The sequence below is a fragment of the Chiloscyllium plagiosum genome, unplaced genomic scaffold (assembly GCF_037043375.1).
Source record: "Chiloscyllium plagiosum isolate Xiang-an unplaced genomic scaffold, Cpla_swu_hap1 HiC_scaffold_3, whole genome shotgun sequence".
In the NCBI taxonomy this organism is placed as follows: Eukaryota; Metazoa; Chordata; class Chondrichthyes; order Orectolobiformes; family Hemiscylliidae; genus Chiloscyllium; species Chiloscyllium plagiosum.
This window is the reverse complement of record NW_028270141.1, coordinates 120,025,880-120,041,989: the sequence shown is the minus strand read 5'-3', so window position 1 is coordinate 120,041,989 and position 16,110 is coordinate 120,025,880. Positions and strand designations below refer to the sequence as shown.

The 16,110-nt window shown below is 40.0% G+C and overlaps 1 protein-coding gene across 1 annotated transcript in view; it reads right to left on the bottom strand.

Moving 5' to 3' along the window:
- LOC122548433 (forkhead box protein O3) overlaps positions 1-16,110 on the bottom strand; it is a 57,997-nt gene that overhangs the window by 15,537 nt on the left and 26,350 nt on the right. Inside the window, exon 2 of the mRNA XM_043687089.2 lies at positions 1,513-2,935. Within this exon, the coding sequence (XP_043543024.1) occupies positions 1,538-2,935 (1,398 nt within the window). The 3' untranslated portion in view covers positions 1,513-1,537. The remainder of the gene's footprint in view (positions 1-1,512; positions 2,936-16,110) is intronic.

Sequence of the window (16,110 nt, the reverse complement as noted above, 5' to 3'; positions counted from 1 at the left end):
ATTTAATTCGTAACTTGCAAATTGAATAGCTTGAATACTGGACACCATTTACCACGTGAAAATTGGTCTATTCTGCCAAAAGGCATTTTTCCCATTAAGATCAGCTGTGCCACTACATCCTAGAGCACATAAGCAAATCAAAAAGATCTACAAATGTATCAATTTTGTTTTGCTACTTAAATGAACATATCAGGCTTTTATTCAATATCACCCGAGAATATCACTGGGACTGATCAAAATTTTAAAGCTTAACAAATCTAACATGATAGCATTTCATTTTGCATTCAAAACAAAAGATGACAGAACAGACAAGTAATTACAGATCCTTTAATTTAAATACAATTTTATGTAAAATACGAAGGCCAAACAAGGATTATCTTACATGACATGGAAAAATAAATAGCAGCCAACATAAATTCAGCAAGGAAAAAATTGCTCAATTTCAAACTTTTAAGGAATTATCAAGAAAATCATAAAAAATGTGATGCATCTAGATTTGCAAAAGGCCACATCTTCCATAAAATATTCAATTTATTGATGCAACTAACAGAACAAATCAAATTCCTCACAGTCCTGTAATTCAATAATCTTTGAGCCAGAAGTAGCTCCTAGACCACAGAAACAATGCTGCAAACCCTACAACTTAATAGCATATGCACACAGTCGTAGCAAAATGGTTTGCAATGGCTAACAATTAAGTGGGAGAGGGAGGTGAAACCAGATAGAGATCCAAATCTGGAATTGATTCTCAAAATGTTGGTTTAGACTTTATAATAAAAATGGTGGCAAAATTGTTGGCAATTGTCATAACTCCACAAACTAAACAATTTTTGGGGTTCACACACATGCACAGAATAGCCTATAAATTCAGAAGCTGTCATCAGTGATTGTATGAGCCTCTTAATGGTGCAATGCTTAGGATCTCGATCTCGATCACGATCTCTCTCTCCACCACACCCCAACCAGTCAAATCAATAGACAATCCACACATTCTAAGAATGGAAAGTCGAGTCAATGTTATTTCCACTGCAAACTCCTTGAAATAATACAAATCTTATTGAATGAGATATGTTTGGGTTTTAAAATTGTCATATAAATTTTATAAGATTGAAAAAAGATCTAAAGTGGCATCAAAAAGTTCTCATTCACAGAATGTCAAATTTTCCCAAGGTGAATACACCACTGTTCTCAAACAAATCAAGTTATCTTTATTTTAGCTTTTACCTGAATATAATCATGCATTCATTTCACTCACTTAAGGTAAAACTAAAGGGATTCAATGCATTTTGGAGAGAGTCATTAAATTTAATTGACTGCTTACACTATTTACTGACATCACTACTACTTGCACATATTACATTTCCCTTGACTTGCGCCAGAATTAACTGCATCCACAACACTAAAGATCACGAGAACAGGCAGCATTCTTACAAATTTGTTACTTTTAAACTGGTCAAGGTTATTATGTACACAATGTAGATTTCCCAATACTGAAACAATGCTCTTACTGACCTGCTTCCGCCATTATTAGGCGATTTCAACCTGGAACCCAACTCTGTGTTGATGTTTGTTTAGCACCAGTGAAGGTTCCCACATTCAGATTCACAACATTCTGAGCAGATATAAGTGAATCAAAGTTAAAGTCTAACCCATCTGCATCCATGAGTTCATTGCGAATGATGGATTCCACATCACAGTCTAAACTTCCATTAAACATATCCAAGTCCAGATCACTAGGGAACCTATCTTGACCCACAGCAGGAAGAATCATGCTACCAGGATATGACAGAGGGCCAGATAATGTGTCTGACAATCCTATTTGCATAGACTGATTGGCAGATGACTGCAGCTGATGCTTACTAGAGTTTGTGTTAGAGTCTGTTGGTAAAGCTACATGACTCATGGAGTTTGACAAGGCACTATTGCCACTAAGTGCAGAACTCTGAGGTGGAGACTGGCGATGCAGTGGATTATGATTTGCTGCATTAGATTGGGTGGGGAACGATGACATCATTGGATCATTGTGAAGCAGATTTCTATGTGAATTTTGTAAAGACACTGCCGAACTCGCTTGTGACATCAGAGGATCGGTCTGAGTCATCATAACATCACTGTGACTTAAAGAATCAGATGCAAGAAGATCTTGCAAAGTTTGGCTGCCAAAACGAGAAATGGAAGAAAAAGTAGCTTGCTTATTTTCCTGAATGGTTTGCATGGGAGTCTGACGTAAAGCATTCAAAGCAGGTGGCCCAAATATTGAATTACTGAAACCGTTTGAAGAGCCCAAAGCAGAACTCTTTGAGCCGTAAGTAAAACTTGAGCTCCTTTGCACAAGACCTCCTGGTGATGATTGCTGAGTAGGAGTCAAGCTAATGTTATCCAGTAAATCATCCATCAGGTGTTCTGCCAATCCATCATTCAAGTTCATGGTTCCAGCCATGTCAGTCAACCTAGGCAGCTCAACAGAACATGGTTTACTTGCAGTGGGGGAAACACTGGATGGACTGGAGTACAGCATGGGAGACAATGGAGCAGCATCATCATCTTGCACATGGTCTAGTTCAGGATTGGCTATTATAGGAGAAAGCCGCCCACTCAAAGTACTAGCATTTGAGTTTGTACGAGAACGAAAGTCTGTCCATGCATCAAATTCATCGCTACTTCGGGATGTTGGGCTACCAGGCCATTTTGTGTGTTGCGATGGACTTTCAGCATTAGCCTCTTGTGCAGCTTGCAGAGCTGCCTTTTTCTTTGCTGCTCTTCCCCTGCTTTTTACGTATTTGTTGCTATTGTCCATAGAAACAGCACGTCTTCGTGGAGACTTTCCACCTTTTCCACCGTCTGGATTGATCATCCACCAAGAACTTTTGCCTGTACCTTCATTCTGCACCCTGATAAATCTGCTATGCAATGAAAGGTTGTGGCGGATTGAATTCTGAAAAGGGAAAATAAAAAAAAAATTACTTGCACAGCACAAAGGCAGCATGATGAACTTCTTTTAAAAAAAACTGTTGACGAAAACAGAGAAATATCATGAAATAAAATTAATAAAATTTTAAATAAAAACTCCCTTTCAGACAAATGATAAATGTTTTGGTTTCATATGTCCAGATGCAGTGACATATTGTAAAATAATCACACGATGTAGAAAATATCCAAAGTCAATAAAAGTCGAGGTGGGAAGGAAGTGACAGATTAAAAAGGAGTGATTGCTGAAGCATGATCCCACAAGTTACAAATGAACAAAAATTTGGTAAGCTTTTAAAAAGTCAGAGGCTGCACAGTTGAGAATTGGAGTTCCAGGGAAGGACTAAGTCAGTCAGAGTCATAGAGATGTACAGCACGGAAACAGATCCCTCGGTCCAACTCATCCATGCTGACCAGATATCCCAGCCTAATCTAGTCCCACTTGCCAGCACCTGGCCCATGACCCTATAAATCCTTCATATGCATACACCTATCCAGATACCTTTTAAATGTTGCAATTGTACCAGCTTCCACCACTTCCTTTGGCAACTCATTCCATACACGCATCACCCTCTGCGTGAAAAATTGCCCCTTAGGTCTCTTTTATATCTTTCCCCTCTCACCGGAAACCTATGCCCTCTAGTTCTGGACTCCCCCATCCCAGGGAAAAGACTTTGTCTATTCATCCTATCCATGCATTTCAAGATTTTATAAAGCCCTATAAGGTCATCTTTCAGCCTCTGACGCTCCACGGAAGAGAGCCCCAGCTTATTCAACCTCACCCTATAGCTCAAATCCTCCAAACCTGGCAACATCCTTGTTAATCCTTTCTGAACCCTTTCAAGTTTCAGAACATCCTTCCACTAGGAAGGAGACCAGAATTGCTGGCAATATTCCAAAAAAATGGCCTAACCAATGTCCTGTACAGCTATAGCATGACCTCCCAATTCCTGTACTCAATACTCTGACTGATAAAGGAAAGTATATCAAACGCCTTTTCATCATCCTATCTACCGGTAACTCTACTTTCAAGAAACTATGAACCTACACTGCAAGGTCTCTTTGTTCAGCAACACTCCCTAGGACCGTACCATTAAGTGTATAAGTCCTGCTAAGATTTGCTTTTCCAAAATGCAACACCTCACATTTATCTAAATTAAACTCCATTTGCCACTCCTCAGCCCATTGGCCCATCTGATCAAGATCCTGTTGTAATCTGAGGTAACCTTCTTCATGGTCCACTGCACCTCCAAGTTTGGTGTCACCTGCAAACTTATTAACTATACCTCCTATATTCAAGTTAGCAGGATGGCTGGTCTGCAATACAGAGTAATACCGACAGATTGAGTTCAAATTCCACACTGGTTGAGATCATCATGAAGGACTCTCCTCAACCTCCCCCCTTGTTCAAGATCTCATTACCTACTACCAGTTGTGTTTCTAATGGGAGAGCAGCTATATGGTCCAGAAGGACTATGGCAATTTTACTTTTTGCCCTATGAGAGAAGAGAAAGCAGGTACAACATCCCCTGAGCAGCTACGTAGTTTAGAGCTCTGTGCTGTATGGGCTGGACACACACTGAGACAAACATCAACTATGCCTGGAAGATCACCAACTCGCTGAAAGAAACTCTATGCCTTTGATTACAGCAATCTCGTTCTGTTGAAATAGTGTACTGCTTTTCTATTCTGCCGAAGTTGACAAGTTCACAATTACTTCATCGGCCAAACTTTTGCCCATCCATTTAAGCTATCCATATCCTTTTGCAGCTTCCTTAGAGCCTCTTCATAACATATTTTCCTACCCTGTTTGAGAAATCAGCAAATTTAGCAACCAGACATTCAATTCCCTCGTCCAAGTCATAGTAGAGTTAGATAGTCAATCAGCATGGAAACAGACCTTTCGGTCGATGCCAACCATGTCACCAAACTGAACCAGTCCCACTTGTCTCCATTTGGCCCAAATCCCTTCAAACATTTCCTATTCATGCATCTTTCCAAATATCTTTTGTAACTATACCTGTATCCACCCTTTCCCTTGGCTGTTCAGTCCACATATGTACCACTGTGTAAAAAAGGCTGCCTTCATATCCTTTGTAAAACTATCTCCTCACGCCTTAAAAATATGCCCCCTAGTTTTGAACTTTCCCACCCTAAATAGTTAAGATCTCCACATTGATTTGTTTGCCACTTGACTGATCACACTAAGTGAATAAAAGAAAGCAGCTTGTGGTACACCAAGAATTTGGGAGTTAAAGCATGTGCAGCATTAATCTCAGTCTCTGCAAAATGAGCAGTGTATTTTAACTTTGCTCTATTTCCCCTACTGTCAAACAAAATCCACATGCAAATTATTGTGACTATTCTTGAATAATATTGCAGCCTGAGGTTTGCAGCTGGAAGCAGTCTGTAAAAAGCAACTGATATTACAGTTTCCAATAAATATGCAGGAATAAGGTTTGGAACCCATCATATTGCTTAGAGCAGTCAAGAGTTGAGCCTAGCAGGTGAATGAGGGCTATATTTCATATATTGCATACTGCTTGAGACAGTAATCTTTATTCTGTATAAAATGCCACTGAATTAACATAATTTTCCTGATGAAGGGCTTTTGCCCAAAACATTGATTCTCCTGCTCCTCGGATGCTGCCTGACCTGCTGTGCTTTTCCAGCACCACTCTAATCTAAAATCTGGTTTCCAGCATCTGCAGTCCTCACTTCTGCCTACTGAATTAACATAAGACTAGTCTTAACCATAAGCCAGATGTTTGTGACAAATCAACAATACTACAGATGTTTTGAGCATGTTAATGCCCTTTTCATTGGGAGACCACAAAGTTTGACCTTAGTGATTGGTTTTGGCACCTGTGTTCATTATCATCTAATTACTGCAGCTTTATTCTGAGAATGGGGAATAATGTTGACTCGTACTATGCTGCCATGTTCTGACAACTAAATTAACACAATACATCAGATTATAGGTTATCAATCCAGTGAAAGTTTTCTGCTCCAGTCAGCTTTTTTCTCGCTCTTAGATTTGAAATGCCTAGAATATACTTGTTTTCTGCAAGATTTGCTATGTAGAAATTACAATGGAAGCATGCCCAAAGATAATCAAAACTGCCTCAGCAAATAATCCTTATTTTAGTGAGCAAAATTCTTTGGAACAAATTAAGTCTTAAACTGGAGTCAGTGAAGGTAACAAAAATTCTGATAGCAAAACCATTACCAGAAGCTTCACATAGACAGAATAAACAAGGGTTATAATACTTGGGACATGGAAAGTGAGCTGTGATGCATATTTTATTCACTGCTTAAACCTCAAGCATTCCCCAAGAACCATGTTTAATCAAAATCATGCACACCAATATAAAAATATAAACTTGAGAATGGCACACGATTTGCCAAGTTAAAGAGAGAGTGCCAAATTTGCTTTTTGGTACAATGGATATGTATTGGATAGTGTGATTTTTGAAATTTCATCTCCAAAATTTGTCAAAATTGTCCTTAATGCTTGAGTTTTTTCCCCATAATATAGGCACCAGCTGCAACTCATTCAACCAGAAACAGTAGCTTTTTTGTTCTAGACCAACATATGGTATTAATTTATCATTCTGTAATGTAACAAGGAAACTACTCACTTTGAAAATAAAAATGCAAGCTCTGCAAAACCAAACTCAAAAATTTCTGGAAGGGACAAACTTTTCCAAAACAAAGTGATGCTTGAAGTAGTTGTCGTAACAGTTACATGCTATTCGAGTAATTTCACAAGAGAAGTATTTACACCAACAGTTATGCTGGCTTTGTGCTTCAAAATAATTTGGCGAAATGAAAACTTTTAAAATTCCCTCTCGAAATTTGATTTTGTTCACTTGACTGGAATCAAATCTTGGGTTTTCACACAATACAAATGACAAGTGAAATAGATTTCAAAACTAATTCATTGGCTGTACAGTGCTTTGAGGCAAAGTAAGGTCACAAAAGACATATTATAAATCCAAGACTTTTTTTTTCAGAAGTCTATGAATACTTAACTTCATGGCCAACATAGCAAATTTTCCAATTGACTTTACTTATGTGAAAACCTATCAATACATTTCACTGACATGGTAATGATTAGTACGGTGTATATTACTTTGTAACTGCAAAAAAAAAGAGAAAATAAAATGAGTGCAATATATTTAAGTTTCATCCCTTCCAATTTCTCCAAACAAATTAAATTACACCAGTACATTATGATGTCTTCAAAGTTTGAAACAATGTTTTTCACAATTGAAGCAGAATTTAAAAACCTCATACCCACTATCACATTCAAATGAAATCCAGTGAGTTCAGTGTACACTATTACAAATCAGATCTGCATATTGAATTTGTAAAATGTTAGCTAGTACATATCCAAGGCTTACATAATGTATTGTCATCAAATGTTGAGAGATCAGAATGATCAACGTTCCTGGACTGCTTTCACTTCTCTTCATACCTCCAATTTATCTGTCTCCAGGGTGATGGTGACCTAATGCAAATATCACTGAACCATTAATACAAGGGCTAGGGCCAAGGCCAATACTCTGGGGGTCACAGTGTTCAAATCACAGCATGGGAACCAGTAGAATTTAAATTCAATTAATAAATCTGGAATAGAAAGCCAGTCTAGCAATGGTGACCATGAAACTATCAATTGCAGTAAAAATCTACCTGTTCATCCTAAAATGATTCAGAACTTTTAACACTTAATGCAAACTAAGATGAGTATTTTCCTGATAACTTGTCTTCTGAGATAAAGTTAGCTAATCCCACACACTCTCAGTTCTGTGTTTGCACAACTTAATAACTATCCCAAAGGAGAAGCAGCTGCTCGAGAATGTTGTCTTCTTTTGGATAGCCCTCTTAATTTTAGTAAGTGTCAGTTATTCTAAAAACATGCCAGTTATTTTAAGGGTCCAGGAGTTCTATTCAGAACATGCGTGTCCTTATGTGGAGAACAGTAAAATAATAGAGTTCATTTGTTGAAAGAGAAAAAAAATTAGATTTCTTACTAATTTTAAAATTTAATTAAAAGTGTACTGCTCATTAATTTTAAGTGGACTGGATTGAGACTTAAAACTGCAGCTGTGCATTTCCAAATGCAACTCCTAGACAATATCCAGGTTTGGGCTGAAAAGTGGCAAGTGACATTTGCGACACTTCCAATCAAGATAGAAACTAACCATTGCTCCCTGAGATTCAATTATATTGCCGTCACAGAATCCCTCTTATCAACATCCTTGGGTTTACCATTGATCAGAAACCTGAAAGGGACTAGCCATATAAAATCTGTTGCTCGAACAGCTGGTCAGCGGCTAAGAATCTTGCTGCAAGTAATTCATCTTCTGACTCCCCAAGCCTATCGACCATCTATATGGCACAAGTCAGGAGTGTGATGCAATATTCCCCACTTCCCTGCATCAGTGCAGCTTGTGAAGCTTGATACCATCCAAGAAAAAGTAGCCCACTTGACTGTTTGCAGATATGGTGCCATTCACTCCCACTGCCATTGACACTGTAGCAGTCTGCACCATACACAACATACTTGACAAAGATTCACCATAAGATCCTTAGACAGGAAGTTCCAAACCCACAATACTTCCATCTCAAAGGACAAGAGCAGCAGCAACATGGGAACACCACCTCCTGCAAGTTCCTCTCCAAACTATCCAGAGTTGGAAATACATCAAATTTCCTTCAATGTCTTTAGGTCAAAACCTTGAAAGCCCTCCCAAATGGCATTGTGGGTATACCTAGATAAAATGGATTGCAGTAGCTCAAGACAACAGTTCACAACTGCCTTCTCAAGGGCAACTAGAGACAGGCCCAGCCAGTGAGCGAGTGAATAAATTCCAAGTAATAATATCACAATACCATAAACTATCAAAAGATGCAATTCAGTATAATTATCACCTTTGAAATTTCATCTTTTGTTTGCACTCTGAGCGCAAGTCAAAAGGTTTGCCAGCATATCTCTTTCTACCACTACTCATGACCTCTATTCCTGCCCTCCTCTTCTCAAAGATTTGCCTCATCCTCTCACTGAAGAATAGCATTAAATGTTTGAAAAAGAACATGTGATTGGTTACTTGCAATATGTAATTAAATCTGTCTTACATCAGCATTTATCAGTCATTTTGTATTACAATCCAAACAAGTTTTCACAATACGGTATCTCAGTCAGAATCTGATTTAATCACTTTGAAGATGGTAAACCTGAAAATCAACCCTGTTTGCATTTAGGAGAAAGTGAGGACTGCAGATGCTGTAGATCAGAGCTGAAAACGTGTTGCTGGAAAAGCGCAGGTCAGGCAGCATCCAAGGAGCAGGAGAATCGACGTTTCAGGCATGAGCCCTTCTTCAGGAATGAGGAAAGTGTGCCAAGCAGGCTAAGATAAAAGGTAGGGAGGAGGGACTTGGGGGAGGGGTGTTGGAAATGCGATAGGTGAAAGGAGGTTAAGGTGAGGGTGATAAGGTGAGGGTGATAGGCTGGAGTGGGGTTGGGGGCGGAGAGGTCAGGAAGAAGATTGCAGGTTAGGAAGGTGGTGCTGAGTTAGAGGGTTGGGACTGAGACAAGGTAGGGGGAGGGGAAATGAAGAAACTGGAGAAATCCGAGTTCATCCCTTGTGGTTGGAGGGTTCCTAGGTGGAAGATGAGGCGCTCTTCCTCCAGCCGTAATGTTGCTATGGTCTGGCAATAGAGGAGTTCAAGGACCTGCAGGTCCTTGGTGGAGTGGGAGGGGGAATTGAAGTGTTGAGCCACGGGGTGGCTGGTTTGGTTGGTCCGGGTGTCCCAGAGGTGTTCTCTGAAACGTTCCGCAAGTAGGTGGCCTGTCTCCCCAATATAGAGGAGGCCACATCAGGTGCAGCGGATGCAGTAAATGATGTGTGTGGAGGTGAAGGTGAATTTGTGGCGTAAGGAGGCATGGGGTACAGGGAAATTTAGCTGTCTGGACACAGAATTGGCTGGCCCATAGAAGACAGAGGGTGGTAGTAGGTGGAAAGTATTCATCCTGGAGCTCAGTGACCAGTGGTGTTCCGCAGGCATCTGTTCTGGGACCTCTTTGAGAGTTTTATAAATGACTTGGATGAGGAGGTGGAAGAGTAAGTTAGTAAGATTGCTGATGAACCGAAGGTTGTGGAGTGGTGGATAGTATGGAATGTTGTAGGTTGCAATGGGACATTGACAGGATGCAGAACTGGGCTGATAAATGGCAGATGGAATTCAACTTGGAAAAATGTGAAGTGATTCATTTTGGAAGGTCAAATTTGAATGCAGAATACAGGGTTAAAGGCAGGATTCTTGGCAGTGTGGAGGAACAGAGGAATGTGGGGATGATGCACACCTCCCACACCATTACATCACATCCCCTAAGGATGTTTCTTTGGCTCTTCCTATTTCTCATCGACATTCTGCCAGTTCACGTTATCCCAAAGCAGCGTTTCATTTTAACTTAGTGTTTTTAACATAAGGGCGAAAGTGAGTACTGGAGATGAGTGTTAAGATTTAGAGTGGTGCTAGAAAAGCACAACAGGTCAGGCAGCATCCGAAGAGCAGGAAAATTGACATTTCGGGCAAAAGCCCTTTATCACTAAGCTCTACTTCACCAATGATTAGATTCACCCACTTTTACTAAGCTTAATCAGACAGACATCCATTACTGAAAGAAAAGGAATTTCCCCAGTTAAATATAAGAAAGACTGAAACAAATGTTTTTTGGTCCTCACACCAAATTTCATTCATGGTCGACTTCATCTTTCTCCATAGCAATTGGTTCAGACTTAGCCTGTTACCAATTTCTTTGCGATGCAAATGTCAGATTTGACCCCAGGATGGGCTACTGATCATTCACTTTTTCCGAAAACCATTAACTTCAAATGTGTTGTTATAAAGATGGAGGTAGTTATCGGAAAGAAGACAGTCTGCAAAAAAAAAAAAGTTTTGGATTGGGATGAGGAAGATTTCATTAAAATAAGGCAGGATCTGGGTAGGACTATTGGACATAGTGGGAGACACTTGAAAAGCTACTGAGTGGGACAGACTCAACGTGTTGCTCCTAGATTTCATCATAAGGGGAACAAGTTCAGAGAACTATGACTACTGAGGAACATTCGGCATTGGACAAAAAAAGAGAAAAGATTAGAGTTTTTAGATTAGATTCCCTACAGCATGGAAACAGGCCCTTCGGCCCAACCAGTCCACACCGACCCTCCGAAGAGTAACCTATCCAAACCCATTTCCCTCTGAACAATGCACCTAACAGTATGGGCAATTTAGCATGGCCAATTCACCTGACCCGCACATCTTTGGACTGTGGGACGAAACCAGGGCACCTGGAGGAAACCCACGCATTCACAGGGAGAATGTGCAAACTCCACACAGGCAGTCACCAGAGGCTGCAATTGAACCTGGGACCCTGGTGCTGTGAGGCAGCAGTACTAACCATTGAGCCACTGCGCCGCCCCAAAAGATGAGACATACAAGAGACAGATCCATCCAAAATGGCAGCAGAGTAGGATACTTCAGTCAGAGCTTGTCCCTTTCTATTCTTTTCCCCTCTCTTCTCGGCAATATCCTGAACTCCTGGCTTTGGTACAGACCCAGTGAGGCAGTCCCCTGGCCCAGTATGGCGGTCTCTCACCTGCTAGTGGTGCAACATGGATTGGATGGATTGGAAGGACTGGGAAACAGGGAGGAAATTACACCAGCCCAGACCTAATTCTTTCCAATTGTCTCTGGCCACGACTCTAGTACGACTGGAGGATAGCTAATGTGGTTCCATTTTACAAGAAGGGCAAATCAAGATAAACACTGGATACAGGTCACTGAATCTAACATCAGTGGTAGGGAAATTATTGGAGAAAAGAGTGAAGGTGAAAAGTCATCTCCATTTAAATAGATAAAGTGTTATGGACCAGGCCAGACCCCTTCAAAATATTTAAGGTAGCCTCGACTCTTACTTTTTCTTATTTTAAAAGCAAATGTGAAGTGAATATTCCAGGTGTGATACAACTGGTCAAACTACTCGGCTTTAAGCAAAGCAGAGTTTATTTAAACATTACTGAAACATGATCAAAAGAAAACAAAATTTAGAATAACCATTGGAAAACTTAACCAACTTGGATATAGCAACCTAACTAAGGAGCTGCTCCAATCCCACAGCATCCCACAAACACACCTCTTAGCAAAAGGTAAATTCAAACACTGGTTCTTACAGGCAGGATGGAACAACTTCCAAAGAGATTTCAGAGAGAAATGTCAATCAGGAATCATCTGAAGTTTGGGACCAATCTGTACTACAGCAGCTTCTCACTGCTACATCTAAAAACCAAACCAGCAAAAAAAAAACCTGAACTGGGAGAACTTGGCACTCCCGTGCCATTGTTAAACTGGGCTCTTTCCAGGCCCCTCAGTACCTCTGCCTTTACGACCTCTCTTAAAATAAGCCCAAGGACAAAATAACCTTGTTAAAGTGACAGCATCACCACAAAGGTTTGAGCAGGCATAGTTGGCATAACTTTGTCAGAGGGAGGTCATACCGAACAAAGCTAGTGGAATTTTGAGGTGCAACCAATGTTTGGATAACAGTAGGGTAGTTAATGTAGTTTATATTTATTTTAGCAAAGCCTTTGACAAGGTCACATGTGAAACTGATAAAGGAGGGTAACTTGACAAGATGAATCCAAAATTGCCTTTGTGGTAGGAGACAAGATGTGAATGCTGGTAAAAGGCGTTTTTGTATGACTGGTGCTCGTGCACAGGTGTCGCACAGGGATTAGTGCTGGGTCCCTTGTCATTGATAATATTCATAAATGATGTGCAAATGCACATGTGCAGTAAGCTTACAGATGACAAAGATTGGTTAGGTGATTTACAATGAGGAAGGTGTCTTGGGTTGGAGGAGGAGGATATAAATGGATTGGTCAGATGGGCAGATTACTGCCAGCTGTAATTTAACCTTGATAAGTGTTAGGTGATGCACTTTGGAAGAAGTAACAAGTTAAAAGATTAAATAGCAAGGTAAAAGGATGATGAGAGGAACAGAGGAATATTGGGTGCTTGTCCACAATTCAATGAAGATTGCAGAACAAATTAATAGGATAGTTAGAAGGCACTGGGATGCTTGCCTTGATCAGTCATGGCAAGAGATTACAGGAGCAGGGAGGTCATGTTGGAATTAGGTATAAACAATGACTGCAGATGCTGGAAACCAGATTCTGGATTAATGGTGCTGGAAGAGCTCTTCCAGCACCACTAATCCAGAATCATGTTGGAATTGTCTAGAACTTTGGTAAGGTGAACATAGCTTGCGTACTGTGTGTAGTTCTACAGCAAGATGTGATTGCACTGGAAGGGATGCAAAGGGGATGTGTGTGGACCTTGAGAATATTTCAACTGTTCTGTGCAATGAAGGATTTCTGATGGTAATATGAATGGTCTTACAATACCCACTGAGAATAGATCATATGCAGCACTGCAAGAGTACTGCAAGCTAGTCAGTCACATAGTAGCAGGAGTATAATTCACATAATTATTGAGCAGATTTAATCTTAAATCATGATTCATCGAAGGAGAGTGTCCTTGATAAAGCTAATATCACTCCATGGTACTTACAAGAAAAAAGATGAAGGCACTGGATACTGCAAAGACACAAGCCCTGACAACAGTCTGGCATTAATATCGAAAACCCGCGCTCCAGAATTAGTCACAATGTGGGGAATTACCCAGCTATATGCTGCCCAAAAACAGGATTAATCCAACCTCATTTCATTAGTATGATTTCAATCAAAATAATGGAAAGGGTGCTAATAATACTATTAAATAACACTTACTCAATAACAATCTGCTTGTTAATGCTCAATCTGGGTTCCACCAGGGCCCCACAGCTCCTGACATCATTATAGCTTTAGTCCAAACATGGACAAAAAAAACTAAGCTTCAGTGGAGAGGTAACTGCCCTCGACATCAAAGCAGCAGGTGACTGAGATCAATGGAAATAATGGGGAAAACCTCAACCAGTTGGAGTCATACATGTGAGCTGCTGCATTCTGGAAAGCAAGTCTTAGCAGGACTTATACACTTAATGGGAAGGCCCTGGGGAGTGTTGCTGAACAGAAAGACCTTGGACTGTAGGTTCATATTTCCTCGAAAGAGGTGCTTCAGGTAGATATGATAGTGAAGGTGGCGTTTGGCATGCTTGCTTTTATTGGTCAGTGCACTGAGTAGAGGAGTCGGAAGGTCATGGTGCTGCTGTACAGGACATTGGTTAGGCCACTATTGGAATACCGAGTTTGATTCCAGTCTCCGCCATAGGAAGGATGCTGTTAAATCTTTTGTGAATCCTTTCAAGTTTAAGAATGTTACCAGGGTTGGAGAGTTTGAGCTAAGGGGAGGCGCTGAATAGGCTGGGGCTATTTTCCCAGAGGCTAAGGGGTGACTTTACAGAGATTTATAAAATTTTAAGGGGCATGGGTAGAGTAAATAGACATGGTATAGGATAGGGATGGAAAAGCAGTTCCAGGATTTGGACAGTGACAGTGAAGGAGTAATGAGTTTCAAATCAGAATGGTGTTTGGCTTGGAAGGGTCTTTGCAGATTGTGGTGGTCATAGGTGTTTGTAATTTGTGTTGGAGGTGGCTATGGATTTGAAAGGGGATATGAAAAAATATTGGTGACTTACTGTGAGTACATTTTAATGGATAGGCACATGTTACAGCCTCAGGTGGAGGGAGTGAACTTTGGAAGTAATGAATGGTTTGCCAAGAGTTGCAATATCCTGAATGGTATAGAGCTTGAAGTGTCATTGGCACTGCATTCATCACACTCCTGAGTTGTGCCTTACAGATAGTAGATACATGAAAAAAATCACAAAGTAATCACAGCGGCAGAAAGTAATAAAGGGACACTTTGTTGCAGATTCAAATCAAGGGCCGCTCAGCTTTTGGGGCAAAGGGGTTTAGTCACCAAAAAGGACTAAACTTAATTTTTTTCCTTTTAGGGCAGCTGCCTTAATACAGATATTTCATTTACTTGCCATATGCATTCTGTGAATTTCATGTTACTTGGGCGAGTCAAAGCCAATAACATTCTAAAATGTAGACGAGCCAATGTTTCATCACTAATACTTTCATATGCCAGGCTCTATTTCTGAAATCCAAAATGTTCTATTGCCTCAGTTTAACAACTTGTGCTTATTTGCTAAATAGCACTGATTATCTAACTGAAACCAATGAAGTTTGCCTCCAAGAAACATCAATAAGCAAGGCATGTTTTTGTGGCAATTTTCCTTTATTCTAGTCTCAGAATAAGTGGAGCATTCATTAAGAGACAACCAAATACCTTAATGTGATTTTGTAAAAATATATCAAAAGAAAATAAAAAGCAAAAACTGTGGACGTTAGAAATCAAACAAAAATAGAAGTTCATAGGAAAACTCAGCATGTTTGGCTTCATCTGTGGAGAGAAAGCAGAGTTAACATTTCAGGTCCTGTGACCCCTTTTTCAGAACAAATCTGGGTTACCCTTCTGACTACACCTTCTAATTAACTGCAACTTCCAAACATGACTGTTTCATGTCCTTGAAAAATATACTTTTTTTGAAAAAACTTGAATGAAAAATTGAGTTGTATGCATGTTTAAAGTAATTCTTTCACGGAAGAACTGTTCAATTTTTAAACAAGAACCAAAGCAATCATATACTCCAAATTTGATGTTGTATTTATTCCAGTTTAACAACTCTACCTTTTAGAAACTGCTGCATATAATTGAAGAATGATCAAATCAGCAGATAATATTTTGATTCCATTTGGTCATCTTCAAACTTGTCTGAACCCAACAGTACTCTCAATGTCTCTGATCAAACTTGAATAAAAAGTAAATGGAGAGGAGATACGAGAATTTTAAGTTATGAATGTAATGAAAAAGAAAGTAACGTGTAAACTGCATGTAAAGATTAGATTAGATTTTCTACAGTTTGGAAACAGGCCCTTCGACCCAACAAGTCCACACCGACCCTCCAAAGAGGAACCTACCCAGACCCATTCCCCTACCCTATATTTACCAGACTTGGCAATTTAGCATGTCCAATCCACCTGACCTGCACATCTTTTGGATTGTGGG